A 24,800-nucleotide genomic window follows, 5' to 3' on the forward strand; every position below is an offset into this window, starting at 1 on the left:
AGGCTGTTTGATTCCTTTCTCTATCCTACATACAGGGCAAATTTGACCTTTTCCTTTATTTGTCTCTCTTTTCGACAACCTTTATCACAGTAATTTCCACCCAAATAACTCATGTTGGCCCCCTTTGTCAAACCAGAAACGTCCCCTCACTCTCACTCCTCTCTCTCTCTCACTCTCTATCTTTCTCTTCTTAGCGCAAACAATGTTTGCGTCAGGATCACTGTAATTTCCGGAAAATTCTGCATTGCCACTGAACAGAACAATTATATATTTATTTATGTACAATGAAAATGAATGCACACTGCTTATATCTTAATGGAACAAACATTCAAAACGCTTACATTAGATACAAAAAAAAAATGATATTTATATATTGGTGTGTGACAGGTAAGTAAAACAACTAGTTAACAGCTATTAGAGAATAAAAAAACAAGCAATTTATTAACACGATTTCCTCTCTATACATTTCGTCTAATCTAATTTTACTCAGGACATAGATGATATTTTTTTCTAGAGGATTACATTTTAAAATGTCACAGCAATGAAACTATATTCCTACATACCATTTCAATGCCCACAAAAGAAAAAAAAAGAACAAAACAAACCAAAAAGAAAAAAAAAAAAACATCTGTTACCTACAATATATACACAAAGTGCAAGGAGGCACTTCAAAATATCATGCTTTTTAAGATAGTGGTGCAAAAAAATAATCATCATTTTATTTTATTCATGCTTCTAAAACCGTGAGTTTGAACATAATAGTGGTTCAACACTCAATCCCCATCGGTGACACTATGGTCTGCATTGTCTCCTTAATGGAGAGAATTTTTTTTTTTTTTTTTTCCTGAAGATCACAAGGTAAATAGATCAGGCTCAAAGGGCCTGTTAGGTTGTCAGTGCTGTGCTCTGCAGCTCGCCGATTACAATTATAAATGTAGTGACCTTTGAGGTTTAAGAGTGTTTACGAGTGTGTGTGTGTGTGTGTTCATATGTGTGCATTGGAAAAAAAACTGGTATGTGTATGCGTGCATGCTTATTTTTGTGTGTATGCATATGTGTGCATCAGTCTGTGCTGTGCGGTGTATCAGAGCACACTTCTGTTAGCCAAGCTTAAAACAAGCAAAGTGAAAGATGTCTTCTGAGAGTGTGTTTCAGGAACTAGAAAGGACAGAGTGCTGCACTAAGTGTTCTGTTAAGTTTCCTAGTGTTACTTCAGTTGGCATTTGTCGTGAACAAACTGAATGTACAGTTTGAAGTGAACATCTTCAAGGCAAGGTTGTCATTAAGCACAAATAAAACACAAACAAGACAAGAGAGACGTACACAATACTGATAAAGAAATCATATCCACACTCACACTACAGAATATTCACCTCTCCTTCACACAGGCTAAAAAAGATTAACAGCCAGTAGTCCAGCTTTGTTTGCGTGTTTGCAGATATTTTTAAGCCATTTGGTTCTTTGAGAGGAATATATATGTTTATTACCTGATTCTGGCATGATCTGTGTAAATGTATGTGCCCATTGTTCTGTTCTGAGTTCTCTTAAACTTCTTCTCACCAATATGGACACACAGCTGCAGCATCTAGGGTTTGTAGAAACAGTCTTGAGCTCTGGTGGCTAAAATATATAGTTGTTTACCTTTTTAGGTCTGGCTAAACAAGAAGCTGCCAAGCTTCCCCAAAGAGTGTTACATCAATGATCTGTCTCTGTTTGTGCAAGCCAAGAATCCATCTGACAGCCAAGTGCTGCACTACTTCTTCCTCCTTTCTTTTTTTAAAATTATCTGGTGGTTCACTCAGTGTACTCTGTCAGTGTTCAATAATAACCACATCTGTGCTTTCAAATAGTACACAAGTTGAGCATCATTCAACCACTGGAATGTAGTCAGAACATGTGTATGTGCTTACTGTATGTGCTGTCTTTTCAACAAGACCGTTGCGGTAAACTGTCATCGTTTTTCGAAGTCAAAGCTTTCATACGTTGTGCTGTTAAGAGGCCATTTTCTTGAAGTGAATTACTCTTGTGAGCAAGTAAACATTAGGATTACATCAAATATCTTCTTTCCCTGTAAAGGAGTAAATATATAAGCCTGAGTATCTCCTGTTGTCATCATCGTTGTTTTAACTTGGAGTAAGATCAGTATCGACATGGGACGATAATGTGCATGACTTTGATTATGCCACGGAGCTCATTGGCACATCAGCTTTGTTTGTGCTCTAAATCATGTCTTTTTTGTGCTACAATTCATTCACATTTGTCAATTACTTATTGTTGTTTCTTTTCACAAAAATGGTTTCGACCCTAATTTAATTTCATTGGCATCACTAAATTTTTTTTTTGGAAAAGGTCAAAATATTGTATAAAGTTTCATATTTAGGGCAGTGACTTTCTTAGCTTTAAATTTGAGGCTTACAGTTCATCAGAAAGGGTGGCCATATCAAGCCAGTTACAAATGGACATTGATGTGTGAAAAATGTGTTGCTTGAGATGTCATGGAGGCAGTTCAAAGGCCTCTGTGAGTTGATTGATTTTCTGCCTGTATGGTCCCTATAATTGACTTGGTCATATTCTTAACCCCAGCTCTCTCTCTATCACACACACAAACACACATAGGTTTTCTATCTCACTCAACAGGTGCCACAAAGAAAAAAAGTCCCTTTTTTTTTAAGTAGACGAAAAAAAAGGTAGGGGTGGGAGGGGTGGGGATAAAGAAATGGGCTCCATGGTATGATTTGTGCTTTATAATTCTGTGGTGACTGTGCTTGTAGGTTATGAGGCTCAGCGTGGTTTTCCTGTTTGTTATTGTTCTCCCTGCCTCCTACCCTTTCATTAGTTTACTGGACCTCAGGGATAGTGTGTAATACTGGGCAAATGCATATGTGATCAGACGCACTTCAAAAGGCTCTGACAGTTTAAGAATTGAAAGTTATGTTCTCGGATGAAGGAGTGTGCTGAAAAGCAGTGGCCTTCTGCACACACTGTAATGGTACTGACAGGGATGTACTGCAAGGAAGTTCAGTACAAACAGTATAGTGGTTGCCATGATTAACGCTCTAACTCCCACTCATCCTCTGGCATTCGAATGATGAATCATCTGCATGAAACTCAAGATGGTCTCAGTGCATCTCATGTTATAGAGCCAAATACTAATCTTCTCTTATCTTATAAACTCAGAACCAGGATGTATTGCTAGGAATATCTTATCTAACATTTTTTTCTTCCTTCCTTTCCCAAGCCTTGAAGTATGTTGTGCAAGTATCTGCTATATAGGACATAATTGTGCTCTAACAGGTATACCTCTGTTATCATTTCACGGTTAAGTGAATTAGTATTATTTATCAGTCAGATAGACAGTTACAAAAACTTTTTAAAGGGACTAATAAAAAAGAAAACTAAACTACATAAAAAACAATTAGTAGTTCTGTTCATGTGACTTTTTTTTTTCATTCACTCTTTTTTCACCAGATAGGAAAGCTTGTGGAGCCCAGGAGCAGGGGATCTCTGTGCTGCCATTATTCATGTTTCCATGGTTCCTCCTCAACAAGCGTGCACTCCGCAGCAGAGCCGTTAGTGGCTGAGGTTACCTGTAAGCAGTTAGCAGGGACATCTAAACAGTGGATCCAAGGCACAGACAAATAAAAAGCACAGTTCATCTTTCTTTGGATGAAAGAGCTAACAGTAACACTGTATGATTTGATTCAGCACTCTCACGTAATATTACTTTGTTTTAGCCAAGCAATTCGATTGGTCAAATATGCATCCCAATCAGGCTTGCAAAGCTCATAAAGCATTGTTGATTATGATTTATGGTTGCTATGTCATCTCAAATTCAACAATCAAACCTATCCTGTTTTTAAAAGCCATATGATGAAATAAATATTTTAGATAACACACATAACTGTAAACATTTTTATTACGGTAAAGCCGTAATACTTTTTAGAACATTCTTTTCTGTAATTTTGGGTGCTGTAGTGATGGTACTTTGGCAATTAAAATACAGTTTCTTAGGTATCATTGCTGTTTTGCAACATGCAAAACACTACAGAGGAATACTGGAACTCCTGGATGACCACTGATGATCATGCTTATGGTAGTCCTAAGAGTGGAGTTTCATTTACTGACCTGGGAACAGACCACACATTTATGATGAACAAAAACTTAACAGGCGGTAAAAAAATACAAATGAATAATAATGAAATAAAAATAAATGAAATGCAAAAATAGACAGATTACATAGAAAACAAGGTAAAAACACTAGAATGAATGCATTGTTATGTTTTTGCTATTTTGCAAGCACTCTACAGTGGGTTTGCATCTTTAAAAAAGGGGGTTAGAAATGTGAGTCATGCTATTTACAGGCAAACAGAAAAGAAAACAGAAAAAATTAGACATTGTGGATACTGCAAATAGCAAGCCTTTGTGTCACATTTATATGTAAATGTCTGCTAATAAATGGAGACTAAGAAAGAAGGATATAACTTTTTACTATGGACAAATTGCTTGTGTGACAGGTTGCCAGTGTTGCTAGGCAACACCTTTCATCCTTTAATAAATGAACAGGCTCATCAGTAGACCTTTTCCACTAGTGTGTGTGCCTGTGTGTGTGTGTGTCAGGGAGCAACTCTCGTATATTATTCCACAAGGCTGGAATACATTCAAATGCAAGATTCAAAGTGCATTGTGTTTTACATTATGGGAGCAACTGCACAGCTTTCAATTTCACAGCACAGTTCTCACAATGGGTAGAAACAGCCAGTGTCAAAATTTGAAACGTGGCTCAGTGACAGCATGGTAAATGTGTATACGGAATATGTGAACTGCTAATTAGCTGCTACACATTTCCCTCTCTGTATTTTAAACCCTACAGCAAAGGGCGACCCCTTGGAAATAAACCTGTTAAACAATTAAAATCAGCCGCATTTAGATAAAGCAGAATGAAAAACACTGGATATTAAGCTGATGACAGAAAAGTCTCTGCAACAACTGAAGCAGATCAGGGAAAACATCCTATCAAGGGGTTTTTTTGGAAAAAGGATGTGATGTGAACTTTTGATAGAGAGGAAGGCTGCTAAATAATTCCTCAGGGTCATAATGAGGATTATCTGGCTCTGCCTTTTGAGTTACAGCCAATCCCCAGCAGGTTATATTCATTAGATTAAGATAAATATAGGGCAATAGCATAAAATCAAAACTGATTTATCCCACATTTGCATGCCTTAGAATAATTTTTGGTTTGTTTTAGTTTGGAAACCTTTTGGCATGAGTGCTTTAAAATTTTCGACATTTGCTCAACACAAAAGCTGCTATTCCAGAAGAATGAAATACATACATACACATGCATCTGTTCTCTGTTCTGTTCTCTTGTTTCACTTCTGTCATAAAATAATAGTGGATGTATTTACATTATTATGTACAAAGATGCAATGAACAAAACAAAGAGAGTCAAGAAAAGGTGCAGGGTGAGCATGCAACAGCAAAGTGAGGGTTATATACAAGTCTCTATGTCTGTAAGCATTAATTGTACCTTGCATTCATCTACTACGACAGAATTGTTAGCAGTGGCGGTAGAGATTGTGGTAGCTGTGGCGGTTAAGACGCACTGGTTGGAATTGTTTTCGTGGTGGTTCTTCATGTCATCGTAATAAGACTGGGTCTTTGTCATCATTTCGATGTCGTCAGATTTAGCCATGTGCGCATCCAGCTCTTCAAGCTCTGCCTTGGACATGTGGTACACGATGCCTGCACCGTAGGAGTCACCCACCACATTCACTGAGGTCCTGAATCGGTCCCTGTGGAGAAAGAATTGAGGATAGGAAGAGGCATACTTTATTCAGCGTGGATAATACTGGGAGGGACTTGCAGAAAACCTAATGTAGCAAAGGGAAATATATTTTTGTCTTAATAGTTGATGCCGAACTCACAGCAGCCAGTCGACAGCAACCAGCAGACTGATGTCTTGGGTTGGCAGGCCTACAGCAGTCAGGATCAAGAGCATAGTCACAAGGCCAGCACTGGGAATACTGGCAGCTCCGACACTGGCCAGGGTGGCTGTGAGACTGGATGAAAACACAGCAAAGCAGCAATCAATCACACCCTCAAAAACCACTAAACCTAACCACATCCTCCACTACTGACTCTTCACCCCGCAAATCTTCAGACACCAGTGAATGCAACGCACTTTTGGAAAAAATTTCTACACCTCTCAGCTACAGATGAAGACATTCACTCTGTGTATGGTGCTTGTGTGAAGAGCAGCAGCAGAAGAGCACCCGAGTGGGTCCTTCATTGCACATGAAGAGAGGTTCAAATGTGAGAGATGGGATGTTTAATTTGAGAGTCCATGGATTGATATGCCATAAAAATGTCAGGCTGAAGGTCATCCATCCTCAACTCTTTCTATTAACGCAGGAGCATTTAGGGAAGACAGACAGATGCTTGAGAAACGGTGTGTGGTTGGTGTTTGTCTTCCTGCTTTGCATGAGACACTTCACTGGCACATGTTGTTGCTTCCTCCTCCTGGTGGTTAATTTGTTCCACAGTAAATTTCTTCTCTAAAGAGGCTGCTTTGAGCCACGGAGGCTTTTCTGTTCACTGTTAAATGCCTCTACACCACTGATGTGTTTGTTTTTATTTATTAAGAGCTAACTGGGTTTGCCGAACTGCTTCCTCAGGGCTCAGATTACATACACTTTGAATATTGGGTTTTACAATTCTTACTGTTAAGACTAAAAATAGCTTTTCTGAGTTTAGTGTGCAGACAAGTCAGTTCAAGAGGCATAAATTCATACAGCGATAGATTTCCCAACACAACATTAATATCCCATATCGCAAAGGGCATCCAGGGCTTTAAACTGTCCAAACCAACAAGTAAGAATACCAGATTTAAGCAATGATACTAACCACATAATATAATTTTTTCACTGAAGAAAGAAATAAGCTGTTACCAGTACAAATATTATTAAGAGATAACATTTTCAGTGCAAAGATATACCACCATGAGTGCTTTCTGACCTGACAGTGACAATCTGACCCGGGTCAAGGTGGATACCGTTCATTTGGGCAATGAAGATGGCTGCCACGGCCTCATACAGAGCAGTTCCATCCATGTTGATGGTGGCGCCAACCGGGAGCACAAAACGAGTGACTCTTTTGTCAATACCCAAGTTCTCCTCCAGACAGCGGAAGGTGACAGGCAGTGTACCAGCACTGCAGGGAAAAGCAGAAAAAAGGTATATTTTCTATTAATTGCACAAATATTAAGAAGCACCCATTTATCGATTCATCCATCCATCCTGGCGCTGACCTGGAGGCTGTCCCCAGAGCAGTGATCCAGGCCTGGAAGATGCCCAAGAAGAAGGTGAAGGGGTTTTTCCTGACGATAACAAAATAGATGCTGGGCAGGAAGATTGCGCCGTGGATGATGAGGCCGATAATCACAGTCACCATGTACATGCCCAGCTGCCTGGCCACCACTTCCAGGTCCTTGATGGAGATGATCTTACCACAGATCAGACAGGCAATACCAAAGGGAGAATACCTGACAAGAAGAAAATCTTTTTGTTAGTTTAGGTTTTTCATTTGTCAGTAAAACTAATGATAGCCATCAGAGTTTAAAATGTTATATTCCGACATATTCCATTTGATTTGAATAAAAAGTACATGCTGCTTTACATTAATTACATCTTTTCAGATGTAATGACTAGAGAAATAACTTGACATTTATAGTTATTTCTGTCTGACAAAATGAGTTTAAAAAATGAGTCGATGGCATCTTAAGTGATACTAACCACATGATCATGATGACAAGTTTCATCACGATCTCATTGAGGATGTTGAAGAATTCAATCATGAGTCTGGCCTTCTCTCCCATCTTGCCCATGCAGATGCCAAATGCAATAAAGAAACCAATCAGACCTGTGACGGAAAATCATAAGCGTGTCAAACTTTTGAATACAAGTGTGGACAGGTGAGATGACTATTGCATGAGGGAATCAGGAGATGAGAGGTTTCAGATTTTGTAACTTTAATACTGAAAATAATACATACCCAGAACATTCATGCCACTTTTGAACTGCAGGGACTTTTTGATAATGTACTGAGGCTCCTTGGTAACATTAGCCAGCAGACCCTCCATAGTGGTGGCATTGACGTCCTCTGGAACAACCACCTCCACCTTCTTCGTGACTGTCTGGATCTGAAGTAAAGGAGGAAAATATATAAGTGATGAACTGGATGATTGATGCTGGGTCAGATATGATATTATCTATGATACCAAACTTACAGATAGCAGAGTCAAACTGGTGTATCTTTATAATCTAATATGTCTTGATTTTGTCGGCTAGGCAATCTGTACAAGCTTACCCATTTTCAGACTTATAAGTTTAACATTCTTTCTAACTTGATGTTGAGCTACACATAATAATTATATTAAGTGATGCCATTCATCTGACACTCAAAGTAACTCAGACTTTTCGGGCATTTAGTACATGCACTGAAAATCCAATCTCAGCATTTAGATGTGTCATCTTATTGTTGTCTTCCCATACCTGTTGGAAACAAGCTTGCACAAGATTCTCTGGGAACAGGTTCCTGATCAGATCAAAGAAGGCATCCAAGCTGGACACGTCATCGTTTTGCATGCCCTCGCCCAGACCCTCCTTCAGTTTGGGGTTGCCAGGGTGGATGACTAATACCAGGATGACTCCCAAGATAGCAGCAATAACAGTGGTGGACATGTAGTAGACCATAGCTCTGGTGCCAAGGCGACCGCTAGATTTGGCATCCAAACCGGCCAGACCTGCAGCCAAAACCAGCATGATTATGTTTACCTGGTAATTACTTGGTCTTATTGAATGGAAATGTTGACTTAATACTGCGGGGCATGAGGGCTGATTGCAAAGACCATTTAGGTGACTGCATAATTGTGTTTGATCATGTGCATGATGCATGTCATGATGAATTAAATGACTGATATTTCAGAATCAGGGTTACGGGCTTTCCGATATGTGTATTTTTAGCCGTATTACAGCAGTAAAAGGTGTCACACCTAGTATCGACTGTGTAAAGATAAAGTACAAACACGTCAGAAAAAAATTTGAAATATGTCATATAAATGTAATAGTGCACCTGTGATTAAACTGGAGATGATGAGCGGCAGGATCAACATCTTCAGCATCCTCATCAGGATATCTCCAGGAAAGGCAATCACCATGACGATATCTGGGTGAATCGGAGAGGCAACACGAAGTAACATCCCCGATACAGCTCCCAAGATCACACCTGAGACGCAAGAAGGAGTGTGAGTGAGTCAAAGTGCGGGAGTGTTTAATGCTTAAATAGAAGGAAATCAGGAAGGAAAATAAGTCAGATATTACATTTGAATAAAACATTAACAAACATAAATGATGGGTCTATCTTGTGCTACTGGGAAGAGCTTCGGTTTAATCTATTAAATAACAATTTTCTCCTTAAAGAAGCCTTAATAACTGGCCCCTGCCTTATCAGTTCTATTGTTTGGAGCTGTACAAGAGGCTGTCTGCCTTAGGAAGACAGTGGGTTGATGGGATAAAACCGAAACCTGCTAAGAGAGAGTAAAGCTGGTGAAGGATTAAGATCAGATCTCTTTGAAGCAGTGGGGAGGAGGCAGCATGTCAGATTCCCTGGTGAAGCATCTGTAATCCCCGCAAAACCTAAATGTTTTCAAGGAAATTTTCACTTTTTGACCCTGATCTCAGGCTCACTTTGTGCCTCAGTAGGATATTCTCAGTAGGATATTCTGCTATTTTGTTTTGGGTTTTTTTGCTACCTTTACCTATCCTCTAGCTTCCATTCATTCTGAAATCAGCCTGAAAACAGTGACATTTGAAAGTTCAGTCACTCCCAAATAAAGCCACATGTGTGTTCCAACTAACACATCTTTTCCTGCCACACACTGTTCCTACACCGGAAGTAAATATGACCTCTGTGTGCTCTAAACCCCCCTGCAGCCTTGCCTTCCAGGCCAGGGATGGTTGGCCTCTGTGTCTGTGCATCTCAGGCCAGACAAATCTCTAGCATCCCTCCCCTGGAGCTGCACTTCCTCTGCTTCCACACCACTGCCAAAGATCACACAGCCCGAGATGTTGTTTAATAACACACTCTGGAATCAAAAGCCCTCCAGCTTTTTTTTTTTTTTTCTAATTTTGTAAGCTGTCCTCTGTGCTTCAGTCTATCCTCCAGTCTAGCAGCATCCTGTGGACTCTGCACACCCAATGGTTTTGGATGGCACTTGATTTCCTGTGCCTTCTCTTTGGTCTATTTGCGTGTTCCCATTCAGGCTCTTATCTGCCAAGTGACAGATGATCAATGATCGTGCTGGCTCACTTGCTTTGCGAGAGTCCTGCCAAGTGGGGTGAGATGTACACATTACACATGCTCACACAAACACACATCCATGCAAGCAAGCATACAGATACACACATGTCTAAATGAAACTTTTTCACCAGCTCACAGCCTTTGCGTTTAAGATGGTAATGATTGTGAGGGACCAAATAGTCGTCAGACATAACAAAGTATGAATGATATGTGTTGGTTGAACACCAATCTGATTAAAAGCCTATAGCCAGATATTGCATCACTACTTTAGTGCTCTTTCCTTTTTTTCATTAAATCTTCCCCTGTGGCGCAGTGAGCCAGTGAGCTATCATGACAATATTTTTTATGCATCACCAGAGGCTGTTTGGGTGACCAATGTAGCTCAGAGCTTTCGATAGCAACAGGTGGCACAAAGCTGGGGAAGGTCAGGACACCCTTCTTGCTGTCTGGTACTGAAAAAGCACAGATGGCACCTCCTCCTCCTATTACTAGCAAGCTGCATAAATCGAGCTATGAGTTAACAGATCACTGAGCTCAGCAGTGGTCGGTGCCCATCTTTAGCTTGCCTTGCTTTATATTTGGTCCTGCAGAAGTAAAAAAAAATTAAAAAAGGAGGAAAGAAAGATGCACCAGTGAGAAGGTTACTGACCGAGGACGGTGAGTGTGAGCAGAAGGTTCTTGAACAGCTTGGAGCAGATTTTGGCACATTTGGACTGAGGCCTGGCCTCGATGGGCTCCAGGTGACTCTCGTGCATCCTCACCTCCACTTGTTTAGGCATACTGTTGGCACTGTGACAGAGAGAGAGAGACAGAAAAAATGAAAGGACTGTTTATTAAATGCAAAGCTATCAAGCTGAACCCCTTTCGAAAATGCACTCATGGCCATACAGCATTATGCGTCATTACACATCATGCGGTCACATTCTGTCATGTGCAGTCACTTTGAGAAAGAACAAAGCATTATGTTAACGCTATAACAAAATACAGCACCATTATACAGAAATCAGATCATCAGGATGTGCATAATATCTCTGAAAAACATGATATACCTAAAAAGCAAACAGTAAATGATGAGAAAAATGTTAAGCATTCAAGTGTGCTGGCAAGCTGTCACTCCAACACTGTTCATGGTTACTATAGCATCCAACAGATGGTATAGTGACGACAAGCTGCTGCTTATAAAATTCCAGTCCTTGGGGGCGAAACTTGAGATGAGTCAGTTTATTAAAAACTGAGTATGTATTTTTCTTTAGTAGCAGTTTGTAAGATAATTCTGTAATTAATTTTGGACTTGTTTAAAACATAATATGACTGACTTGTAACTTTCAGAATGGATTAACTTAACGTATTGTTGCTATGTACACTACATTCACAAGTAGTAAGAAATTCAAATGTCAAATCTCCTTAAATTGAGATATTATGATATAAAATACCATGTCATGTGTATGTTTTTTAGTTTTTTCCTGGACAAGGTGGTTCAAAGTGTAGATAAACAAAATTCCAACTTGACAGGACAGGTTTGATTAATAACTGAAAGATAAAGCATATTGCATGCTCAGACTTATACACCCATTTCAGACTCTCATACCTACTCTCTCTTCTCCCCTTAGTTTCCTCTAATGATTGCGTGACAGTACATTTAGAATCATACAAACCCTGAATAGAATTGTACAATGAGGGGGTGCAGTCACACAGCCCAATTAACTGAATGAAAACTAATTTCTCATTACAGGCAGCACAGAGCAGTTTCCTGCAGTCCCATCGAGGTGTGAATGAGTTTGTTAGCGAGAAGAGAGACAGCTGTGTCTGTCACATGTCAGTAAGCCAGGTGTTCAATAACTCTGTCAAAGAAAGTGAGAAAAAATATATTCTATATATTCACCATCTACTCAACAAGAGTAATTTATCAAATTGTCTTTCTCTGTTTGACATCTTTTTTGTCCATGAGGAAATGGAAATGTCTCTATGTTGCCCATGAAAATGTCTGCAGTGATGAATTACAACAGAAAAGCAAAGAGGAAACAATGTGACTCTGACCTTTCACCTCACCCCTGGGGTTCATGGCCTAAGACTCACAAATAGAAGCCTCAATAGTGAAGTTAATTTTTTTTGTCCTCATACCTCCCCCCCATATTCCACTATGAAGTGAGAACACTTCATAGATATTAATCATGTTGGTTGTCAAGTTTTCAAGCTGAAACTTGATCAAAGGCAAGGCAGGGAGCTCAAATCAATAGACCGCGTTTGGAAAACTTCCTCGCAACAAAAAGGCTCTTAATGGTGTTATTGTTGTTGTGTAAGTAGTCGCTAATAATTCCACATGAACACACACAACACAGTCTCTCACACACACATATACACACCTCCCCCAGCTTTGTGTATCGCTGTGTTGTAAGCTTGGCTATAGGAAGACCACCTGGTCAGCTTCCAGGCACACAGATGGACCAGCTCTATCTCCTCTTATTAATTTCAAAGTGAAGTGTGACATACAGAAAATAAATGCAAATAGCAGGCAAACAGTCGGCACCATTACCTCGCCGTCTTTCCATACTTCAGATAAAAGCTGGATGAATTAGTAAAACTCCAGAAATAAAACGCTGAAAAATTAGCATTACCATGCAATCCCATTTCATAAGAGTGATGAGAGCTGTTAATTGAATTTTTTCCCGTTTCTCTCCATTTCATTATTTTTAGCACTGAGAGAGAGAGGAAGCAGACGTTGGACGTCACCAAGGTCGGATATTATTCTGTCATGATCCCCTCATTAGCGCTTCTCTCACCAAGTCAGAGACAGATGAGAGAGTGGGTTTGAGTGTGAAATTTAATGATGGATGAATATGAAAATGTATAGCAAAGAGTCATTTCACAGCAGTAGGAAATAACAATGGTTATTGTATGTTATAAATTCTCTTTGCTGTACACAATTTTAGCTTTGATTAATATGCCATGAGCTTGGAATTCATTCTCTCTGCCCTGCAGAATAATTCTGAGATATTAGGCTTCAGAGTTTTTAACCATCCAAGGGGTTAAATGGAACTGGGAAGATTGCCACAAAGATGTTAACAGCCACACTCAGAACCTCATAATTCACTCAGAACCTCAAAAGTCATGACATACATATTCAGACACACAAAGATGCACACACTCATGCAAAGTTTCCTCTCCTCAGTCTCTAATGGGATCATTTTATAAACCAGTTAATCGTGCCTGAGAGCTTAGTCAGATTAATAGCATTACAGGACTGTAAAGCCATGATGAATTAATGAAGGTCCTAATAAAACTAGATCTTGTGTTGATGTCAACCCAGGTGACATACAATTTAAAGTGAAAGATGTTAAAAATTAACCAAGATTGCATTTTATCTGTCAGTTAAAAAAAGAGAAGTTTCCAAGTCCTGCTTACTCTTTACTTTAACATAAATTAGAGTGTCATTGAGTTAATGGAATGTAAAGTACTTACTTCATTTCTGGTGGAGTAGAGGTAAGTGCTATATACATTGACCAGGATCAAGTCTCCAGCCTTTGGTATTCAAGAGTGAATCAGCACAAGAAATCGTTACTAGGATCACGACTGCTCCATCCAAAATGTTGCCAGATGTCAGCAGATAAGTTCCCAGGTACAGCCGGAGGCTGAAAACAACAGAGCTCTGCTGACAGCTAGCAGCTCTCAGCTTTCCACCAGCTCTTCCAAGGCATCCAGAGAGGAGCGAGTCAACACAGCCCAGACGACCGAGTCACAGCCACAGCAACATGAATTGCCCCATCCTGATGTCTGCAAACCCCCCTCAGCCCCCACCCCCTGACTCCACCACCACCACCAACATCACCAACACCACCACCCACAGCCAGCTAAAACACCAAGACACACACTCACACAGACACACAGACACACAGACAGACACACACACACACACACACACACACACACACACACACACACACACACACACACACACACACACACATACACACACACAGAGCACACACAAACACACACAGAGCACACACACACAACAAACCTAGAAATAAATAAATAACTAAAAAGAAGAAGTGGAGGGAGGAGTCAATATCTGAGCTTAAGAGTCAAATCCCTCAGAGTCCCTCCATTCCCTGGACACTGTAATCCCCCCAGAGAGCATGCTCCCAGACTCATCCAGCTACATGGGATAGCGAGAGAAAGGCCAGGCTGCTGGAGATGAGCATGATGATGCCTGCTAATGGCACAATACAGACAGTAGTGCTTTGTAAGTAGCCCATGACAAAGGAATGACAAATAGAAGATTTAACCTCAGTAATGTTCACGTTTTGGGACTTTGAGGACATCCTAATGGACAGCAGATGAAAGGTTAATGTTTACTGTTCTCTGCAGTTATGCTGCAACATATTATGTCACTCTGGAGCCACTGTGGTCCAAGAGCTTAAAGAAAAAGCAAAGTGTATATATTATCAGGTGATCTCTGCAAATTATCACAAGAGCAATCATCAAAATATCAGATTCAAAACAAAATACAAAAATGCAATTTTAAAAAAGGAAGATTAATAAAATCTTTAAGTATAATATCAAAATAGTGTCCACACACACCACCACCATATAGATTTATATATCCCCACTATTCAATAAAACCTCAAAGCACTGAACCCCAAAGCACAAATGACTAACGTGATTCATGTGAGGATGGTGTCATGCTGATTTCCCTCTAGTCTCCCAGCAGCATGGGACTTCACATTGTATTGAGCAGTATCACATTATTCTAATTAGGGAAATGTGTTGGAAAGCTATTTCCTCTTCAAACAAATGACCAACACGACAACAAAAGCAAGAGGAATGCCATCACTGTCAGCAAAGGTTGTGTCATGAGAAATCACTCATCCTAAATCCCCTGACATGTCATACTCACTCAAAGGGCTCTCTCAGGGAAAAAGGAGCATTTTTGAGATGAGAACGAGGGAGAAGGACAGAGAAGAAGGGGTTACGGGGGGAGTAAAAGGGACACTAGGGGAGAAGGGGGTACTGGGGTCACACCAGCACCTCTCAGCCAAAAGAGGGGCCTATGAGGGGAAGGCTGAGGCAGCCATCCTTGCTCTTGGCTGGTACCATGTGAAGCTCTCTGCTTCCTCTCTCTTCCTTCTGAGGGGCTTTGTTTCACACGCAAACAGTGGCTGTGGCCCCAACTTGCCCGGCCAAGCGCTGCATCCAAACTGGCAGGGGCAAGGAAAAGAAAGGAGGGGGTTCGAACTGGTGAGGGGGGGGGGGGGGGGTATAAGGGTATAGCGAGAGGGGAGGGCAGTGGGCATGTCCAGAATGCCAGCTCTTTCAGGCCACTGATGTCATGCCTGTGCCCACCGTGGGAGAGCAGCGGAGGGACCAAGACGCCCCTTTCTCTTTCCCCCTCCACAGTCTCTTTTTCCAGGATGAATGAATCTTTCACAAGCGGCAGCCCATTGTGTACCATAATCGACGGCGATTATCCCGATTTTATGCTGCCTTCCCAGTGTGAGGAGGTTCCCTGAGTGGTGGCATTGAGGACCGCTGCGATGCAGCAAGGACCACGAGGGGTTGTCCTAGCAACACCCTGCGGCTTAGAGAGAAACGGATAAAGGGGAGAGAGGAAGCTCACTGCCACACAAACACACACCCAACACACAAACACATAGCCTACAAACACACACACACACATGCTACTACCATGTAAAGATGGGGTACAGCTTGATAGATAGCAAACAGATAGACACAATATATCTTTACCTCATCTAAGAAATTGCATTTCATAGACCAAGAAGTAATAAAGCTTTAAAAGGACAATTTTATTTTTTTCTAATTGAGCTACTTTGATATCTGAGTTGCATAACTAATGAGCTACTGTCACACATTCTGCTATAAAACACCATACACAACGTAGCTGTGTGTTACATAATAATTAGCAAGTTTGCATTTCAGACAGACTGTGTGGTTATACTTGTCTAATCAGGTTGTTGGGATCCATGCGATAGCGCAGAGGGAGATGTAAATGAGAATACAAGTTTCCCACTGGTCTCTCGAGGGGCCCAATGCCTGTTCTCATGACTCGAGTATCACAATATACTGTGAGGTAAAGACAACTGGAGCTGGGCCAGGCTCCGGATATATCTGGCCCCTCTGGGCCTCGCAGCCACTTGCCATGCAGTGGGAAGAAATGGGCTCACACATACTGGCTGCCTAGGAGCTGTGAAAAAGCCCCCCCAAATGAAGCTCTCAGCAAACACTTCAGGTTGTGCTGTGCATAGGAAGTGGGAGATAAATTCCAGAATCTGAAGAAAGGGAAGCTTTGTCACTGTACGCCTCTCAATTATGTATCCCTAGATGGTTCTCGGGATGAATGCATGCAGTGATAGATAATGATAGAGAAATGTGTGGACTATCATGCAAATCTGGTTTACTCCATCAGTAGTGTAACCTACTGTTCTTCAGATGCTCGACACAATACAGAAGACCCTCTTAAGAGCACTGCTTGCTAGGAAACAATATATCCTATAGGTAGAGGGACCGAGGCAAAAGAAACTTTCCCAGTGGGTGGAAATGGCCTCAAAATGTTGCATCCATTCAACCCCAAACATCAAACCCAAATCAACACTGCCTCTTTCCCATTTCCAACAACTGCCGAAATGAAATTTATCTACCGGTTTCTCCCTCAATTATTCCTTTAGAGACGAAGAAAAAAACTGTTTTTACATTGTGTTTCATATCTGTCTCTGATGTGCAAAACAATCCTATAATGTGATGTGTGTGAATGTTTGTCCACTGTCTGCATATATTCATGTGTCTCAGCTGGTTCTGAATCTACTCAGTGAAAACACACAACATACTCAGTCTAAGCTTATTACAGGCTATATTAGTGTGGGTGAACCTAACCTTCATCCTCTATGTTTGGTTAATTTAGGAGGGTGATTCCAATCAAATTTAGGTGTGCAAAGTCACTCGGTGGTCCACCTGACATTTGTCTTCAACTGCTTCCAAGTGAACCCCAGAGTGAGATTACAGTCTGATCAAAGACTGGCAAAAAGCCAAAGGAACTGCTCATTGAATGAAGCACGTTTTTGTTGATATTCACTCAAGTTCATGACAGCACTCACTATTTTTGGACTGAATGAAAAGGCTAATCAATGCTGCATTAGTTCAAATGCACCAAGTTGAAAAGTTTATGTTATCTTACCGAGTAGTAAGTCTGAATATATCGGTATTGCATAAAAGTTTGAATGAAAAGGATATAATGAATTCTAAAGGACATGACCCTATAATGCCAAACAATGTGTCCATGTACAGTATAATTTCAGTACAATAAATGAGTAAATTTGAAATATAATAAGGCAGAACTAAGGCAATATTTATAAAGGCAAAGTATGTAATCAGTGATATATTGTTGGAGTTTTGTTATTCTATGAGAACAGGGAAAAAAAACCTTTTTTGCAGTATAATCACGCCTAAAGAATCAAGCCATTTACAGTCATCAACAAATAATTAAAAACATGGTATTATTGTAATGGAAATACAAAGTTAAAGTACCAAATAATTACAAATAGTCCACTGCAGCCACATGTGGTAAAACATATTAATGAATGCTCATTTAGACCTATTAGTAATGTTGATAGGCTAATTTAGACTTAATAGGCTGCGGTACTTTCATTATAGGCTCAAATATGTTTTGCGGCTCCAGAGAGATTTTTTTTTTAAAGCTGTTTAATAACTTATTCTTAGGTGGATTTTAAAAGGCTAACTTGGAAGCTTTTTGGACCGTCTGTTCTTGAAGGGTTGAGCCTGCCAAACAGATATAGGGTAGCAGGGCAGCAATTCAGTACCACGGTCAGTGACACAGCCTCACAGGTCAACCTGACACTCTTTATTGCTGAAGGAGATGCTTTTATCACAACTAATCATGAGGTTAGCATTTAAAACTACTCTGAAATAGAGATAAAGTTCTCTTATAAATTCACACATGCAAATCCTCCTTGTGTGGCAGATTTTTGTGTCTGTGTTTGTTTTATATCAATTCTACTGAAGACCACCAGTCTCATTTGTGGCTACTGTCCATCAAGCGCAGCAATTTGCAAAATGCCTAATACGTTTTATATAACAGCTGTAACACTGTCATCGCAGCTGTTTTCATGCTTTCAACACATTTTCCATTTTTACCATTCTCTTTTACAATCAGGGTGCATCAGCATCCTGACGACGCATGATTGAACAATACGTGCCTGTCCCTCAGCATCCTCTAAGGTTTCCCTTTGTTTGGCACAACTCTTTGTGTCCATAATGAGGCAGTCATTAGAGAGAGCCTCTGGGAATCCTGAGGCTAGTGTTGTAGTCTGCATAGGTCTCTCAGATGTGACCAGTTCCACTATAATTATGCGCTAACAGCCTATTATGCTGGGGAGTGGTTGTCATAGACTGAATTGGGCGATTCCCATTCATCTGGATAATATCTGCAGAGGGACTCAGTCTGATGGCATCTAATCCAACCACAACCCACTTCACTGCCAGAGCTACAGTAGAGAACTCAAATATAATCCAGTACTCATCCCCACATGTCTTTCTCTCTCCCTGTCCAGTCTTTCTTTACTCTTTTTCTTCTCTTTTTTGTTGTGTTCATGCCACAGCTAGTATAACTCTCACTCTTTCCTCCATAATTCTCAAGGAGTCTGGACTGTTTTCAGTGATTTCCATTAAATCTGTAACCAAAAGGATTTTGTTACTGTATGGTCCAGTATCCCATCCCCCTCTCGTTTGCCTAAAGCTGCACAGATGAAAGGTCAGCAGAGAAAAGAAGATCATCCATAGTCATGTGAGATTTTCCTGCTGCACCTCCCTACAGCCTCCTCTATCAGTAGAGGGGTTACACACCTATTGCAGACACACTCATCTCGCATTCTCTCTCTCTTCTCTCTTCCTATAACTGCTCCTGTGTTCATGTGGGTTGGATATGAAGCGATGCTACAATCATTAGCAAAGGCGCATCTGTTTAACAGAGCTGGCTATAAAGCAGTACGCAGCTTTTGATGGCTTCGGTCCGATCCCCACAGGAGCTCATTAAATCAGGCAGTAAGGCAGGACCACCCCACCCCCTACTACAACCACCACGATGGTATACCCGCTACATTGCTGAGAGGGGAATGACTGAGGCAGAGGGAGAGAGGTGTAGACAGAGGAGAGGGTGGGAGGGGTGAAATAGCGAGAATGCCATATAAAGATAGATGTGTAACAATGTATAGGGGAAGGGTGACGGGAAAAGGGGGGAGGGTGGAAAAGGGAAGGTGTGGCTGATGAAGGTAAGGACTGAGACAAAAGAATAGGACAGCAAACAGATGAGAAAATAAGTGAAGGTGGAGAGGGAGGGTTGGAGGAAGGTCAGATTAAAGCGATCAGCTTTAGTGGAGGATGAGATGGAGCGTGTCTCTACATATACATTATATGAAGTGCTTCTGTGTTATCAGGTTATCATGGATATCTTGGATACATGAAGCGCTGACATCTGTGTTGGGCAGCTGGCCCTGTGAAATGAGATTACTGCACAAATCACATTTCATACATCACTAGACTCACCTGCCACACTCTAAAATTTAAATATATGCAGACGATACATGTACTTACTCTCACTTTCCAACCCTTTCTCAAATTTGTGTGAACACTGCACATGTACATGCAATTGCAGGCACATACACACACACACACACACACTCACACACACACAAAATACAGTCTTTGGTCATAAATCTCTGTTGGTCCAGTCCTGTGGTATCTGAGGCGGGGTGAGGGGGTTACAGTCTCACTCAGGATTTGCCAATAAGAGGACTAAGGAGGATGGATGTTCTCTCACTAATTAAACACTGGAGTCTGTAGGGACTGAGTACAGCCTGCAGCAGTGGCCATGCCCCGCTCTCCTCACACCACCCCGCAGTGTTGACAGAAAGGGCATTCCTGCACACCAACACACACACACACAGCTCATTACATCAGCCAGCTAAGCCGGACGGCCACACACACACACACACACACACACACACACACACACACACACACACACACACACACACACACACACACACACACACACACACACACACACACACATTTCTACTGCATTACTCATCCTAAAAGCTGAAATTCAATATATAGTTTCTAGTGTCTCACATGGTGCTTGTTTGATCATGTCTAAAACTTGTCTAAAATAAAACAAGTATTAAACGCTGATATTTTTTAAAAACATAAATATTAGTTAAAATTAGCTTAACATGTTTCTCAAAAGGCAAAAATACTGTATGTCATGAGGACATTCCTACCTCTAAAGATAAATACCTCTAAATAAATGAAAAAACTTTTACAGTTTTCAAGCACACATTTGAATGTAAATCTTTAAGTGTTATGGTAATATTTGTACTATATTCAGTATAGTTAACTCTAGAAAAAGTAACAAAAGTATAGAAGCTATATACTGAGATCCTTCAGCCATTACCACAAACTGCTCTCTGTATAACCTGCAGTAATTTCTAGACATATGGAGTACAACTATTGTACTATAGAGTACAATTACTTTGGATATGTACCATTTGGTATCTACTGGCTGGATATCATGCTATGCTTATTAATGTAAACATAAGCTGAAACATATGTAGACATGGCCTATGGTGATGTTATCATACCCACATTCCTATAAGGTATGATCATTATCTAGTTTAAAAGACCTTTTTAGTGCAAGTACTGCTTTAAAAATTATTATTATTTTTACCAAAGCGCATCCCTCACAGTCTGGGAATCTGCACTGAGGAGAACACATCACATCAAGGATGACCACAATACAATGGGGAAGCATAACAGGAAATCAGGGAAGTGTGACAGAGCTGTCAGTCTCTCACTCTCTCTGTCTCATTGAGTGTATGTTATCTACAGTTTCCATCTCCCTTCCTCAATATTCTCAGACTCTCTCTTTCCCTCTTTTTCTCTCTGATTTTCTTTGTCCTTTTCTCTCTCACACATATACAACATATCATTGTAATTGAAACATATTGTGTCAACTAAAAGAGTGACCCATTTGCTGTGCATGTCTGACGGGAAGAAAGTTAATCAGAGGCAGATATTTGGAACCATGCATGTTTGGGCTTGTTTCTAGGCACTACTAGTACACAGGATTCTAGAAAAATGTGTGGGGTGTAAAAACCTGGTGTGAACCCAAGTGTTGGCCAACTGTTTGAGAGCAGGAAACAGAAGTTTTGACAACACTTTCAGTGATGCATGAAATCAAAAATATTATTAGTTTTTTAACCCTGCAGTGTATCTGCAGGCCTCTACACACTGCAAGCCTGCTTTCCTTTCAGGACCACTTTGCTGACACTGTTCTTTCAGAAACACTGTAGAAATAAGACCTAACCATTGCCTTTTACTAACTGCTGTTACACATGAAAACACCATGAGGGGACTCTGCTACTCCTCAGTTCATTGTTGTTCTTTCCACGTCATTATTCGCTGCATACTTTGTCAAACTATCTAAATATTTCTTCAGTCACATACAGCACTGGAATGCCATTGAGAGTGAACACACTCGCTAAGGCTTTTTCCACTGCCTAATTATGACAGCCTGCCTATAGTCCCAGTCAATCATTCTCAGAAGCTCTGGGCGAAAGCATTTTCAACAACATTTTCACTGTTTGATCCCAGTCACGGCCAAATCCCCAGAGCACACTCATCTTAGCCCACTCAGTGGATGGTAAAACCCCCTTCAGTCGAGATACAAGGCATACAACACAAATTCCCCGAAATCCTGGTTCACTGTAATCCTCCTACTATAAGAGGAACCAGGATTCCCAGTGATGTCAGTATCCATCTGTATGAGCCAGACACTGTACAATGTGTAACATATAAAACTGATTTGATAAATGTACTGTAAATTAATTTAAGCAGACAGAAACCTTTTCTCTTTTTGAATCCTATAGGATGAATGAAACAATTAGGGATGAGCTATTATGTAATAAATAACTAAATGTATACTATGCATTTTGATAGATAGATGGATAGATGGATAGATAGATAGATAAATAGATAGATAGATAGATAGATAGATAGATAGATAGATAGATAGATAGATAGATAGATAGATAGATAGATAGAGCTCCTAATTAACCAGTGCATAATGTAGTGAGCCAAAACTCTCTAACAAAACCCTCTCTGTGTTCATCGGCCATTGAGGCAAGCCGCTCTTGGAACACGCCACCCCTACTAGAATAATGGGCCACTTTACAGGCCTCCAAGTTAGTTCACAGAATCTAGAGCTGGGAAACCGCTAGCACAGGGTTCATGGGGAGGAGGGGCAATTTAATTGTTTCCTTCGTTTTTGTTTTTGTAACCCCCCCCCCCCATCTCTCTCTCCTCTTTTAATTCTGAAAAGGGGGCTGACAAACAGGCAATGAAGGGGATTGTTGTGTGTTCCGCTGGACAAGTGGGTGAGGTAAACAAAACTTGACTGTATGGTCTATCAGCTGGGTTTGTCCGGATGGGATAGGTTGAGCAGTGGGGAGCTGCACACAAGCAGAGGGAGGATTGGTTACTGATCTGTGGAGTAGGAGGGGTGACGGGCGCTGTGGAGAGAAGGGAGAGAACGGTGGGGTGGAAGGGGTGAGGGTAAAGGGCCCTGAGGGAATCAGGAGAGAGAGAGCAAAAGGGGGTTATTCCGGAAGAGGTGGGAGGTGGACATGGGCGCTGAGGTTACTCCTCCGAGTGTGGGCATTGTATTTGGTGCTGAAGTTCTCATGCATGTCCCGTTTTGGCTCCCTAAAATGTCCAAAAGTGATGGAGCTCTCCGCGATTAAGCGGACAAGTGGCAGCTTCACTCCGCGCTCCCACAACTAAGGCTATTTACATACTCAAGAGGAACATTAATGCCAGCCGATCCCCCAGGGCTGAACAAAGAAGCACACAAACCTGCCTCAGAGGCCCATTACGCACTTAATTGAGGATTTGTGGAATAGTAAAAGGGGGCAAAGGAAGAGGAAGGTGGGTGAGACGGGGAGGGGTAGTGGATGAAGTGGGCAATGACACTTGTTTATTTAAATTTCAACTATTTTAAATATTATTTCAGTCTCTAATTTTTTTCTGTGTTACCAGTCAGCTTAGACCTCAGCTGAAGCAGCAGGAGAATCAAATGTGAAAAAGATATCTAGCCACATCTCTGTCACCATATGGAAACTCTAGGCATCATCAAATCCTTTTTTTTCTCTCTATTTATCCCCTTCCTCTTTATTCCCCATTCGCTGATCCTCGCATTATCCTCATTATGAAATGGTCATAAAAGCAATACTCTAGAAAAGGACATGAGGAGAAAAGCAGCAAGAGCAACTCCTGCAGGATACAATTATTTTTTCAAAAAGCTCAAAAGAGGTTAAAACAGACACTATCCTTATTTACATATTTTAAGTATGTTTTGAATGCTCTTTTGATCCAGTGAGGCCACATGGTCCCGTATTTAAAACTGTCAAACATCTACATTTTTTTTATTTTTATTGAATTATCTCCCTCAAATTCTAGTGTAAGTATTTTATTGTTATATTGTTTTATATTTGTGTCTGTGTGTTAAAACAAAGTTCACAGAGCAGTGACATAAACCAAAGATATCTCCATCTGACCACCAGTGTGAATCTGTCAGACTGCATCTTGGGGCAATTGTTCAGATGAAGTCTTCTATTTGTTTTGAGCGAATCACTTAATGTGCTTTAATTATGATTCTTTTGTTGCTGCACAATGGGCTGATTGTTCTCAGTGGCATGGTCTCTGGTGCCAAGAGAAAAACACAAAACAAGACCCCCCCTGTCCAGCCCCCTTCCCTTTACCAATCACTCTCTGAGCAATTTCGTGACTACCCCTGCTGACCTGAATTCTGATGGAGCAGGTGCCAATGGGATGTGGGTGGCTCAGGGGGTTTTGGGGAGGAGGACAGTGGTGAAGTGGTGGGTGGGATGGGGCCCTCACTGTACCACAGTAAACACTGACTCAACCCTCTCTGTGGCCTTCCACCCAGAATGCAATTGTTAATGTTTGATATTAATTATGAGATTCTGTTGAGTCATATTGAAAAGTTTGAATGAAATCTATAGATTTAAGAAGAGAAACCGTACAGTATGTCTATGTAGAATCTATATTTCAGGATGTTTTGGCCTATAACCCCCTTATCTTCCTTTGCTTAGCTATGGCAATTTATCCAGGTTGTGTACTGTATTTGGCAGGCTATCAGTAAGCGTGTGAGAATCCTGACCTGTGTCTACCAGATGAGACCAAACTAAAACTTCCCACATGGTCTTTGCACTGGCCTTACAGTTATTTGTAATCTCTTGTTGTGCTTACACTGTTACATGTGCTGCTTCGGTTTCACACGAAAACTAGTAGAAATCACATCTTATTACAGAAAATTTTGTTTTTTGAAATTCAGA

General features: G+C 40.8%; 1 protein-coding gene across 1 annotated transcript in view; it reads right to left on the reverse strand.

Moving 5' to 3' along the window:
* Nucleotides 1–414: 414 nt before the first annotated feature.
* slc1a2b (solute carrier family 1 member 2b) overlaps nucleotides 415–24,800 on the reverse strand; it is a 29,809-nt gene continuing 5,423 nt past the window's right edge. Inside the window, exons 2-11 of the mRNA XM_042412644.1 lie at nucleotides 11,006–11,145; nucleotides 9,130–9,282; nucleotides 8,550–8,800; nucleotides 8,050–8,197; nucleotides 7,791–7,917; nucleotides 7,307–7,540; nucleotides 7,015–7,209; nucleotides 5,925–6,059; nucleotides 5,528–5,792; nucleotides 415–3,587 (exon numbers count right to left, since the gene is read on the reverse strand). Of these exons, the coding sequence (XP_042268578.1) occupies nucleotides 3,516–3,587; nucleotides 5,528–5,792; nucleotides 5,925–6,059; nucleotides 7,015–7,209; nucleotides 7,307–7,540; nucleotides 7,791–7,917; nucleotides 8,050–8,197; nucleotides 8,550–8,800; nucleotides 9,130–9,282; nucleotides 11,006–11,135 (1,710 nt within the window). The 5' untranslated portion in view covers nucleotides 11,136–11,145 and the 3' untranslated portion in view covers nucleotides 415–3,515. The remainder of the gene's footprint in view (nucleotides 3,588–5,527; nucleotides 5,793–5,924; nucleotides 6,060–7,014; nucleotides 7,210–7,306; nucleotides 7,541–7,790; nucleotides 7,918–8,049; nucleotides 8,198–8,549; nucleotides 8,801–9,129; nucleotides 9,283–11,005; nucleotides 11,146–24,800) is intronic.

Source organism: Thunnus maccoyii, chromosome 5 (assembly GCF_910596095.1).
Source record: "Thunnus maccoyii chromosome 5, fThuMac1.1, whole genome shotgun sequence".
NCBI classification, from domain to species: Eukaryota; Metazoa; Chordata; class Actinopteri; order Scombriformes; family Scombridae; genus Thunnus; species Thunnus maccoyii.